The 11,871-nt window shown below is 37.0% G+C and overlaps 1 protein-coding gene and 1 long non-coding RNA gene across 3 annotated transcripts; both read right to left on the reverse strand.

Moving 5' to 3' along the window:
* Window positions 1-647: 647 nt before the first annotated feature.
* LOC143859210 (receptor kinase-like protein Xa21) lies at window positions 648-7,856 on the reverse strand. Of its 2 annotated transcripts, XM_077369903.1 has the most exons (3): window positions 7,659-7,856; window positions 4,953-7,559; window positions 648-1,165 (listed from the first exon to the last, which is right to left on the reverse strand). In XM_077369903.1, the coding sequence occupies exons 1-3, from the start codon at window positions 7,669-7,671 to the stop codon at window positions 771-773; spliced, it is 3,015 nt and encodes a 1,004-aa protein (XP_077226018.1). In that variant the 5' UTR covers window positions 7,672-7,856; the 3' UTR covers window positions 648-770. The 2 variants fall into 2 exon arrangements, with proteins under 2 accessions (XP_077226018.1, XP_077226017.1); XM_077369902.1 differs by having other exon boundaries at window positions 4,953-7,856.
* Window positions 7,857-10,169: 2,313 nt separating this feature from the next.
* On the reverse strand, window positions 10,170-11,499 carry LOC143859051 (uncharacterized). Its single transcript, XR_013239098.1, has 3 exons — window positions 11,308-11,499; window positions 10,481-10,539; window positions 10,170-10,297 (listed from the first exon to the last, which is right to left on the reverse strand). It is a non-coding gene; the product is annotated as an uncharacterized LOC143859051 (long non-coding RNA).
* Window positions 11,500-11,871: the final 372 nt, after the last annotated feature.

An 11,871-nucleotide genomic window follows, 5' to 3' on the forward strand; every position in this document is an offset into this window, starting at 1 on the left:
TGCAACCATGCAAGTGAATATTGAAAAGATCAAATTTTTTCTCTCTTATATCTAAAGTTTCTCACTGTTTTTTTCCAGCTAAAACAGCGAAATACAATTTGGTCGCTTTTGAATTTACCTTCTACCCGTGCATCGCATGGGGCTCCAATTTCCCCTCTTTTCTTTATTAGAGGAAAAAAAAATCGAAAGATAAGCATGCAAAAACAAATTGTTTCAAAATTTTGGTTTTCCAAATACAAAAAATCCGAACTTATCTATTGAAGATTTTCAAAAATGTCGGGAGTCTCTCTCTAACATAAAACCTTCCAATTTCTCCCTTGCAAGGGTTGTTTCCTATTTCCTTCCTCTCTCTCTCTCTCTCTCTCTCTCTCTCTCTCTCTCTCTCTCTCTCTCTGTTGCATGAATTATCCCTCCCTCTCTCCATCTTTATTACGTGAATTGTAAAGATATAATCCATTGGGTTGTTTCCTATTCTCTCTCTCACCACCTCTCTATTACGTGAATATAGAATGTGCCCCTACAAAATCTGAATTCAGAGATCTCTTACCAATCTAATTTGTTAATTGCCCCATGCGCACGAGTCTGCAACTAGTTTTGTAATAATAGTTGGATAAAATATAGATATGAGAAAAAAGCACTACCTGCAAGTGGCACCACTAACCACATCACATATAATATAACATTAACTTACAAACACATAGAAAAAACCACATGTAAGATAGTAATCTTTGCCCAATGCGAAACAAAAGCGGATGTAGTAGTGAATTTCATCATTCTCTGTGGATCCCAGCACCAAGATATATGTTTCTAATAGAACAAATTTCCTTTACAACGTCTCCCATCTCCATTCGTTCTCTCGGAGATTCTGCAGAACACACCACTCCAATCCTCATTAAAGATCCCAAACACTCCTGCAAATGACGTATCTTATCGTTGTAATTCTCAGCAATGTTTGTAGCTCTTTCTTCAGCATCTTCTAAAAGACTTAATGGATCTGGAATCTCCATCACTCGATCAGGAAAAGACAACTGGGCAAATTTGTGAAGATTTAGGCCATCCTTAAACATGTCATCTGTGGGGCGCTTTCCAGTGAATATCTCCAATAAAAGAATCCCATAGCTATACACATCTCCGGCTGTGGACACATGACCACCTGCCCCATATTCTGCAATTCCACACATCTTTTACACTTTTTGATGTAATAAAGGATATAAAATACCAGTTAGAAACTAAAAGTAAATATGAGGTTTGATTTGAAAAAAAGGTGGAAATTTTATCAAAGAGATGATAGATAATTGAATGATCTCTTCACATTTAGAAACCTAAGTTGCATGGAAAGAGTCCAGAATTTTTAGAGAAACACATACACGATGAAAGAAAATATAGAAGTTATGTCCTATGTTTCATTAGTATAGGTACGAGTGTCAGAATCTGACATGGATATATAGTGTCGAATTCAGTAAACCTCAGAAAGAATGATTTGTAGATTCGCCAAAATATTTTAATCAATTGTCAAATTTTAATTTTTTACATAATAATATTATTTTAACCAGTAACATATTTAAATTTTAATAAGTTAAGTATATATAATGTTTTATTTCTTTTTTAAGAAAATTACTAATAGGATGGGTAAAATTCAAAATGTGTGATAATTTTAAAGTTGTGGCAGGAGCATCCAAAAAAACAGAAAAGAGATAAAAGAGATCTAGAACTGTCTTAAAGACTCGTGTAGTTTGAGACGTACGTGTCCCACACGGGTACTTCACCCATTTAGAAGAATCCATATAACATGGGTTTTGGCCAATCAAGTCATGTTAGTTATGAATAGCATTCCATTATGTATTACTCAAAACCGCTAGCCAATTTTGGACCATGATAATTTCCCAACATGATTTCTTCATCTGTAACCAACAAAGTATCAGTGATTACACATGCAATAGCACTACAAAAGTAGATCAAATTAAACTTCATACTACTTATAAGGTAAAAAAAAGTAGAAGTAGAAGGAAGGTGAAATGATGTCATTTTCTAAGTACAAACAAAATAGTTGGAAATGTCAAATCTTTAATTTCATTTTCATGTTAACTTGTGAGCAAGGTTTTAAATTTCGGTTTTGGAATGCGTTTCGGTCATCACCGAAACCGAAATTTCAGCCGAAATTTTGAAATTTCGTTCGAAATCTATCGAAATCCGTTTAGGTATTATTTTACCCCGTAGAAAATTTGGTCGAAATTACAGAAATTTCGGTAATTTCGGCTGAAATTTCAGGATAATATTAAATAATAAATAAAAAAGGATCTTTTTCGGAGATATCCCTTAAATTGTTGCCGGAAATTTTGGGGAAAACGATCAAAGTTTCAATTGAAATTTTGTATCGATTCGATTTCAACCAATTTCAATTTCATTCTCGACTGAAACCCGATTTCGGTCAAAATTTAAAACCTTGCTTGGGAGAGGCAACTTAAAAGGCAATTGTTGAAAAATCCATTAAACACAAGGAAGTTGAATGAATAGTGCAAGCCAACCAAACGTGTCTCGAAAAGGAAAATGGCATCATTTTACCTTCCTTTCCAAGGGAAACACTATTTCAGTCACAACATTAATCCAAAAGTCTCGTATTTATTATTAGGAATTATTAGAAACCTCCTTGACTTAAATTTATCAAACACCTTAAATTTAGGATAATTGAGAAAAGGAATTTAGGATAATTACCAAAAGGCTTCAATTATTCTCATGACCATGTTTTCATTTTGAGGAAGACTCACATTGTTTTACACTTTTTAATGGGCTACTTAGAGTTTTGTTTGGAATTGTAACAACCTTTGATAGTTGGTTAAACAATAATCATTCCTTGGATTTGCCCACATGCTACTCTTGCCTTGCCCTAGCCTCCGCATTCCTGGTTCTAGATTTGCCATACCTCTTTTCTCTTCCGATCGAGGACTGCCAAAAATTCATTCCTTGGATTAGACACACACACACAGACACACACAGCACATTCTTACGATCCTAAAATGAGTGAGGTAATGTACCACTTATTACCCTAGGATCACCAAAGAGGGATTATGGGCCCCAAGTCCCGGACATGACTTTGTATAGAAGCATCTACCCAGACTAGGAAAGTGTTGCTTGTCATGTGCTCAAGCTCTTTTGGAGAACCTAATTCATCTTTCTTCCAAATCACTTTTCTTTGAAAAAAATCACCAAAAGTTGAAATGTTTGACTAGGGATTAATAGAAACTACTATTTATTAGAAAGAAAGCAAGGGTTCTAAGTGTGGGAGCCATCCTCCACTGACATCTAGAGGGAAGTGTGTGCACCTTCAGAAGATGGTGTGGAGTGAACTTGTGATGCACCAATTGGGATCTTTGGCGGCAGTCATTAATCTGGAAATCCTTGTGAGGCCGATGCCAGAAAGTGGCTACTTGACCCCCAGCCTTCGTTCGAACTAGTGGAATGAAAACAACTACCTAACTCTAATGTTTTGTTTTTTTTTTTTTTGAAAATTGACATTGCATTAATAGTCAAAAGTATTGGGCAAGGACAAGATGCCCCACACATGATACATAAAAGTGGTCCGCTGACCCATTACAAAGCCTGTTAGACAGGTGAGATATCGGGCGACATGACTAACATGGACTTTGTAAGGACTCCTTCCTTTGCTAGAATAACTGCCGCCTCATTAGCCGACGTCCTATGATGCTCAATCGTTTGCTCCAATAATCTTATTAAGTCCAAAATCTCCACAATTAATGCAGTAACCACAAAATTAACAGATGCAGTAACCAAAAAATCTACAGATGAAAGAGGAGACAGGGTGTTATTTGTGGATGAGTGGATGCTAAATGTTCGGCTTTGTCACACTCCTCAGAGTGTTATACCTTCGTGCAAGGGTGGTTGCCGATCGTCCAGCTCTAGACAATTTGGCAAATGGTTCACCCAATCTTTGAAATGGCAAAGGGGGTTGCACACACTGTGTCAAGCTATGGCAATGACGCCACACGGCAGTGGGATCCAATCGAACAGGGGCTCGTCTGAATGGCCAACTCCAGGGAGTTTTGGTCCTTTTTGAAAAGTTGGGTAATTTGAAAAAGGCACTTTTCATGGTACTTTTGCTCCTTTCATTGGAATATATTTTCTCTCATGGGTCTTCGGGGTGTTTTAGTGCTCTAGCTCATTTAAGAAGCACAATTTGATTCATCATTGGAGTGTTGGGTCGCAGTAGGTCGTATGACTCACAAAATGAGGTATCAACATAAGCTTTTTCATTAGCCACACTAAAGACCCAAAAAATAGAAGGCAATAAAAATTAAAGTTATAATCAACCATTTTTTAATATGAATATGCTATTATTTTTTGTAACACATATTAGTTCATATTAAATGTAATTCTATGGAGATGCCACATTCTAATACATGCTCATCTAAAAGAATAGGCCATGCTTCACAAAGGGTAAGATATGTTAAAAAGTATTTTAGACAATTAATATTGGTATTAGTAATTACCCAAATCTTAGGGTTATTTTTTGTCGAGAAACATTAGTCATGGGTTTTTAGGAAATTTATTTACAAAATTTCTCATTATTTTCTAATAATATTAGAGATTTTATTGAATAATTGAATAATTACTTCTCCGAATTTTTACCAAATTATAACTTTTTAACCATTTACATGATCATCATTTTTTACTAGACTATTTTGCATATACAACTCGTGGTAATAGGTACTAAAATTGCCGTCTATTATTCGGGTGACATGTACAAGACTACTTTATGTAAAATAACATTCCTATATACTCTGTCAATAAATATAGAAATGCTATCAAGTAATTATTTTGGTTGAAGGATGCTAATTTAGCCTTTGTTGAGCTACATTATATTCCTAATAAGTGACAAATATTTTGTAAAACACACTGAGAATAGACTGGATGATGAAAATTGATAAAATTATTACCTGGAGCAATGTACCCAATAGTTCCCTTTAATCCATTTGTGCTGCTTTGATCTTTAGAAGAGTTCTGAATGATTCTTGGATAAAACTTGGCTAACCCAAAATCACCCACATGAGCATTCATGTCTTCATCCAAAAAAATGTTGCTTGGCTTTAGATCACAATGAACAATCGGTGTATGGCAATGATGGTGAAGATAATCCAGCGCAGAAGCTATGTCAATTGCTATGTTTAATCTCTTAATGAAGTTTAAACTTCCCAATTGATGTTGCCCATCTAATTTTGAATGCAACCACTTCTCTAGACTCCCATTTGGCATGAACTCAAGCACGAGAGCTTTGAAATCATTACCTCCAAAATCGATGCTTGAACAAGAAGTTATGATCTTCACAAGATTTCGATGACGAATGTTTCTCAATGCGTTGCATTCAGCGATGAAACTCTTTGCAGCTCCCCTTAAGTGAAGGTTGAGCACTTTGACAGCAACAACATTTTCAATGCAACTGAGGATTCCCTTATACACCGATCCATAACTTCCAGTCCCTATCAAATTGGTTGAAGAGAACCCATCTGTTGCTTTAAAGAGCTCTGCATAAGAAACCCTTAAATGCCGGCCCTCCATAGAAGATAAGGAAGATGGTTTCTTCTTTGACTTTCTTATCCAGTAAAGTGAAGCAGGGACACACAATAAGAAAATCAAACATACAACCGCACTTACTACTAGGACGAGTACTCTAGAAACATGGGCTTTTCCTCGTCTGTCATTACCTAGCACTGGGCATGTAGGCAACTTTAATTCTGGGATACCACCACAAAGGTTATCATTTCCCACGACTGAAATTGCACTGGCATTTCCAAAGACCCCTTGTTTTGGTACTTCACCCTCAAAATTATTGAAAGACAAGTTTAGATACTGTAGAAACTGAAACCTCTCTAGATATTTTGGAATCTTCCCTGAGAAGTTATTAGATGAAAGATCAAGGACTTCAATGGATGTTAATGTAGTAAAAACTGACGAAACATCTCCTCGGAAGGCGTTACCCTGCATATAAAGTTTTCGCATGCTCTTACAATTTGCAAGAGTGCTTGGGATTTCACCTGACAATTTGTTCTGAGAAACATCCAATAGCTTTAGAATTTTCAAGTTACCCACTTCTGAATGGAGAGAGCCAGTAAAGAAATTTTGAGACAAATCGAGTGCCATTGATAGCGAAGAAAGGCCAAGAATTTGTTTCGGTATCGTACCACGAAGGTTATTCCGAGAAAGGATCAATTCTAAAAGTTTTGTACAGTTTGCAAGAGATAGAGGTATGCTTCCTTGCAGGTTGTTATTTCCTAAATCGAGGCTGGTCAATTGAGTAATATTTCCAATATTGTATGGGATTTTCCCGGACAAACTATTATTTCCCAAGTAGAGTCGTTGTAAGTTCTGGAGCATCCCAATTGAAGTGGGAATAGAACCCGTGATGAAGGTTGAATATATACCCAAATTTTGTAAGTTGATGAGATTCCCGATCTGACTAGGGATGTTACCAGAAATTTGGTTTTCTCCTATTGACAACCAATAAAGGTGAGTTGAGAGATTGGCTATGGAGTTGGGAAATAGGCCAACAAAATTATTACTCGCTATGGACAACTTATTTAGGTTACTACAATTGGTCAAAGAAGCGATAAATTTCAAGTCGTCAGCTCTACCAAGGCTTAGGTTATTATAGGTCAAGTCAAAACTGAGTAGATTCTTTGCCCATCCAATATTTTCAGGCACCTGTCCGCTAAACTGGTTATCAGACATTCCAAGATATTCAAGACATGAAACATTGGATAATGAATTTGGAATGTGTCCGGTAAATTGATTGATTCCTAAAAGTAGATATTGGAGTTTAGGAAGAGAGAATCCTATGTTGGGTGGAAGGGTTCCGTGTAACTGGTTATCTGCCACCTCAAGAAACGAGAGATTATTATAAAAAGAGGAAGGAACCGTACCGGATAATAAATTTACAGAAAGGCCGATCCGTTTCAAGTTATTAATTCGGGTCAGCTCATCTGGGATGTGTCCCACCAAACTATTTTCTAATAAATAGAGACGGGCGAGAGATGAAACGTTTCCAAGTTGAGGTGGAATGCTTCCTGTAAGATGATTATGAAAAAGAAACAACCAGGATAGCTTCGGTAGAGTGCTAAGTTGGATGGGAATTTTCCCTGTCAACTCATTGTAACTCAAATCGATGACTCCGAGGTCCCTGCAGTGGGTGAGATTGGATGGAATTTCCCCTCTCAAGGAATTATAGCTCATATTAAGATGTCGCAGTCTAAAAAGACGGCCAATATCTTGGGATATTTGGCCATTGAAGCTATTTTCTTGGAGGTGGATTTCCCTAAGAAAGGTGAGGTTGGATATGGCAGGAGATAGAGTACCCACCAACTTCTGCTCAATAAGCAAGTTCTGGCCACTAAGGTTCAATACAGTGACCCTTTGATGCCTCCGACCGCACGTGACTCCATTCCACTGGCAGAAATGGAGAGTATGGTTCCATGATGATAAGGCTCCAAGAGGATCACTCCTTATACCATCCTTGAAGGAGAGCAGAGCCATTCGATCGGTTTCGTTTCCTAGAAAGGTGGTTGCAGAATTCGAGTTTACTACGTTCATGGCAAAGAAGAGATTTACAGAGAAGAAAAGTGACCAAAGCACACTAAGAAGACTCATACCTGGTAGCTCCATCCGGGTTGAAGCTCTTCTTGTGCTGAGCAAAGACTAGATTTTCTTTATTTTTTGTCTCCCAATTTCATTTGATCGCACTCGACCTTTATACAGAACGAAATGATGATCACACTCGAATACGAGACCCTCTACTTTTTATTTTAAAAAACAATTTAATATTAATTATTCGACTGAAAATGGTTAACTACTTGAGGATAAATTCACCCACTGTAACTGGCACCAGCCGCCCCTCTCACACTGATATCAGCACATCTATTTTGATACTTACACCGCTAACACACTAATATGCACACTTATGTATTTTGATACTGGCAACCCCACACACTTATCTATTTTGATACTGGCACCACTCACAGCAGGATCATTTTTCGTTAAATCCACACTTACATATTTTGATACTGGCACCACTCACACTGATATCCACACTTACTTTTTTTATACTGGCACCACTCACATGTGAGCTTCCTCCCTTCTTCTTCTTCTATATTTTTCCATTCGTTGAGTAGCGGTAAGGTTTCTTTATTTTTTTTCAGTCTTCACAGAGAAAGACTGATACTCATTTTTTTTTTTACCAACTTTTCTGAATCGATATAGAGAATTGTCACTTGATTGTGTCGGCCATCAATTGACTTGACTTCATCAGTTTATTTATTAGGTCTTTAGAATAAAGGGGTTTTTGCAAAGAGAGTCTTCCACTATGGACTATTCGCAAATAGAGTCGTGTTTGCAAAAAGAGTCTTCCACTGTGGACTATTCTGGGCGCAGGCACATATAGCATGAGGGGGCCATGGCCCCCAATGAATTGCAAAATTGCTTTTATGGTTTATGGCCCTACATGCATGCTTAACTAGTTTAGTGGCTTTACATGCAAGCTTAGTGGCCATGGGCCTCCAAATAATCAATTCAGGCAAAGTGTAAGTTAGTCAGGCCCCATCAAGTGTAAATCCCACCCCGCAAACATGATGTGACGTCAAAAAGGAGTAAAAGTCTGCCGACAATTCACTTAACAGTGGGCGCATCATCCTTGGGGGGAAACGAAATGAATCATAAGAAAAGGGAAATCGATTTTAGGCGAGCCGTGGGAGGGTGGCCGATAAATTCGCACCTAAATAATTCAGTTAGGCCCCATAAGGGGCCGATTTATTGTTGAAGGGGCAACTTTATCAGCTCCCATCGAAGGCAAAAAAGTAGTAATTGGCGTTTGAGATTTTAACAATAAAAGTGGTGTTGAAAATAAACAGGTTTTAATTTTTTAAAAAGGAGGTGGTTTTTAAAATATAAGAAAAAGATGAGATTTGCTGAGGATAAATGACCAAAACATACAAAGAGTTAAATATGACGAATTTTTTTATGACAAAATAAAAGTGGTCTTGCTCGTGTTTCACGAAAGCTTCACCTCTCAATGTGTTACGGTCCCTCCTTTTGGCAAGACCTTATTTTAGAAAGCTTTATTTTGGGCACTGTTATGTTTATTTTTAGCATTGTTACGTTGTCTTTCCTATTTTACTTATTCCATCTTTGGGTTCGCTAGGACACTCGGATTCTTGTCATAGCTGTGTCCCGCATGAATCCGATTTTTTAGGACAAATCAGACTCATTGGATTTTCTTTTAAAATGTGAATCTTGTATATTTTCCCTTTAATGATGTCTTCTTCTTGACATTTTTTTTATTAAAGCACAACCTGCCCTCTTTAAATAAAAACCCTAGTGCCTCGACCCCTTCCTCCTTCTCCTTCAACTCTCTGACTCTCTGAGTAAAGCCTCGATCCTTCAAAACACACACACACACACACACAATTTCTGAAAGATAACGACTTTATTTATATCAAAAGCTAGTACATTAGAGGCACCCAATTTCTGCACCCTAAGTTGTGGCATTACTATTTAAATGTGACATCACTGCCTAATTCTGTTTTAGCATGTTTGATGGACTACTCTATGTCGATGACTATAATTACATACATATGTAAACAAGTTTCAAGAGAAAATATATTCGCAAACTTGTCTCCTATTACAAGGAATACCATCTCTTCAATCATTCCTTCGCCAATTCAAATTCGAAAAACTAGAGTGTCAATACAAATGCAAGAGGACAAGCAATGTCCTATGGCATCTGTGATGACTTGAGATTTTCCATTCTGTCTTAGCAACTTCGCTTGTTGGGAAGGAACACTCCAGCTGGAAACTAGCCAATTAGAATTATAAATGCATGTTTGTGTTGAGCAATATCAAGAAAAGAACTAGACTTTTTGTATAACTATGAAGACCTTTTTACAGGAAAGTGAATCGTGTTAAAAAAAATGAAAAGCAAGGATATTTTACATGTATATACTACTTATATTTGCTAGAACACTGATGGTTATAAATTACATACTCATCTTAACACAAGAAGACTATTTGTCAAACATGGCCTAAATATAAGAATTTGACATTCCAAGAAAAAGGAAACAACACAATCAGCATAGCAACAATCAAACGTCTGATAAAAAAGAAAGGTAGGCGTATAGGTGAAAAACACTTTTCATATTATTCAAACCATAAAAATTGGAACAAATTAGATGGTGAGGATTGTCAACTCTCCTTATGGATTTCTCAGTCACCTCTCTGTTTAGTCATCTGCCATGTCCTAGAATAGAAAGCATTAAATCTGGTTCAGTTGTAAGTATTTTCTTTATGTCCAAAGAAAAAGGACATAAAGAAAATGCCAACATAGTTGAGTATGGAATCATGTTCATTTTTACAACATAAAACAAATATTACATCCATTTTTATGTTGAAAGAGCCTTAAGGGAAAATGTCAATCTTTTACCTTGGATAGCTTAGGAAAGACATTCCATATTGATCACAAAAGAAACCATTTAGAAGTTCCTGCATTAAATAAGATTTCTATTATGTTAATACAGAAAATATGCAACACAAACTATATCAAACTAATAGTGGCCAAAGCTAGTTGCAAATGAAAAGAAGATTTTGTAAGGTAACTGTATTATGTTAAAACAAACTAATTAGTGGCAGCATTTGAGAAACTAATAAAAAGGAAGACTCTGAAGTTAGCTCGATATGAGAAGTTCCCATCAGTACATGCCATTAAAGTAACCACTTTAACCATATGGTTAACCTTGTATTTTGCTGAACTGTGAATTTTTTTGAAGTTGCCACCACTACATGCCATTAAAGTAACCACTCTAAACATATGGTTAACCTTGTAGTTTGCTAAACTGTGAACTAAGAACCCTACACTAAAGCCAACCCTAATCAACTGGTCTTTAGAAAGAATTATGTCTTCAATGGAAGGTGGCCAAAGCTAGATGCAAATGAAAACAGCAACCCATGCATGTTCAATCAAAGTTGGATAAATCTCCACCCATGCAAATGTGGCACTACCACTTAATCTCTATTTGTTTCGGATTTTGAGAACCAATTGTGAGTCTTGAATCCAATGATCAGTTCAAGACTCACAATCGGTTCTCAAAATTCAAAACAAGCAAAAAAGAATCATCAGTGATGAAAAAAGACATCCTCCACCCATGCAAATAGAATGCATCAACCATGGCTATTTAGACAGTAAACCAAAGACCCCCATCTTTGAAACCCCCATTACAGCAAACAAGAACTCACCATTCAATTTAAACATACCTCTTCTTTGATGGACGGGCCTTTGTTGCTGGGACAAATTCATGACGAGAGAAGATGCTTCCACGAGAGCACACTTAGTAGGTTGGGGATTTCATCTCTCTCCATCTTCTTCTTCAACCCGTCTTATCAGTAAAGATGAAAATAATTCTAGAGATCCGATGGATCTCTGTTTTGGGAGAGAGATATAGAGCAAAAGAGGAGCTCTCGTCCTTGGGTTTGGGAGTTTGGGATAGAGATATAGCGGGAGAGGGGCTCTCGACTAGGGTTTTTGGGTGGGGGAGGAGAGCGAGAGAAAGAGGGCTCTCGATCTAGGGTTTGAGCGTGAGATAAGAGAAAAGAACGAGTGGATGGGTTTACCACTTGGGGGTTAACTTCGTCATTTACGCAAATAGTTAGGGACAAAATTGGAAAAAATTATTAATTTCCGTCTTTCATAACGCGCATAATGAGAATGCCGTATGCTTAGCCCCCATCCAAAACGAATAATCAAAAGTTGGATATTCCTAAGAAATTTTTTTGCTCATCCGTAGGAAAATTTTTTTATATCCCTACGGGAAAATACTG

This window comes from Tasmannia lanceolata, unplaced genomic scaffold, assembly GCF_043159265.1.
Source record: "Tasmannia lanceolata isolate RefF3 unplaced genomic scaffold, GAP_Taslan_0.1 ptg000029l, whole genome shotgun sequence".
NCBI classification, from domain to species: Eukaryota; Viridiplantae; Streptophyta; class Magnoliopsida; order Canellales; family Winteraceae; genus Tasmannia; species Tasmannia lanceolata.

What these genes read in the sequence shown, in the direction of transcription:
- LOC143859210 (XM_077369902.1), bottom strand. Translation starts at nt 7,671, where the DNA reads ATGGAGCTACCAGGTATGAGTCTTCTTAGTGTGCTTTGGTCACTTTTC. An exon ending in TATTGGGTACATTGCTCCAG is followed by an intron (nt 1,166 to 4,952) that starts GTAATAATTTTA and finishes GTGGAATTGCAG; the next exon opens with AATATGGGGCAGGTGGTCAT.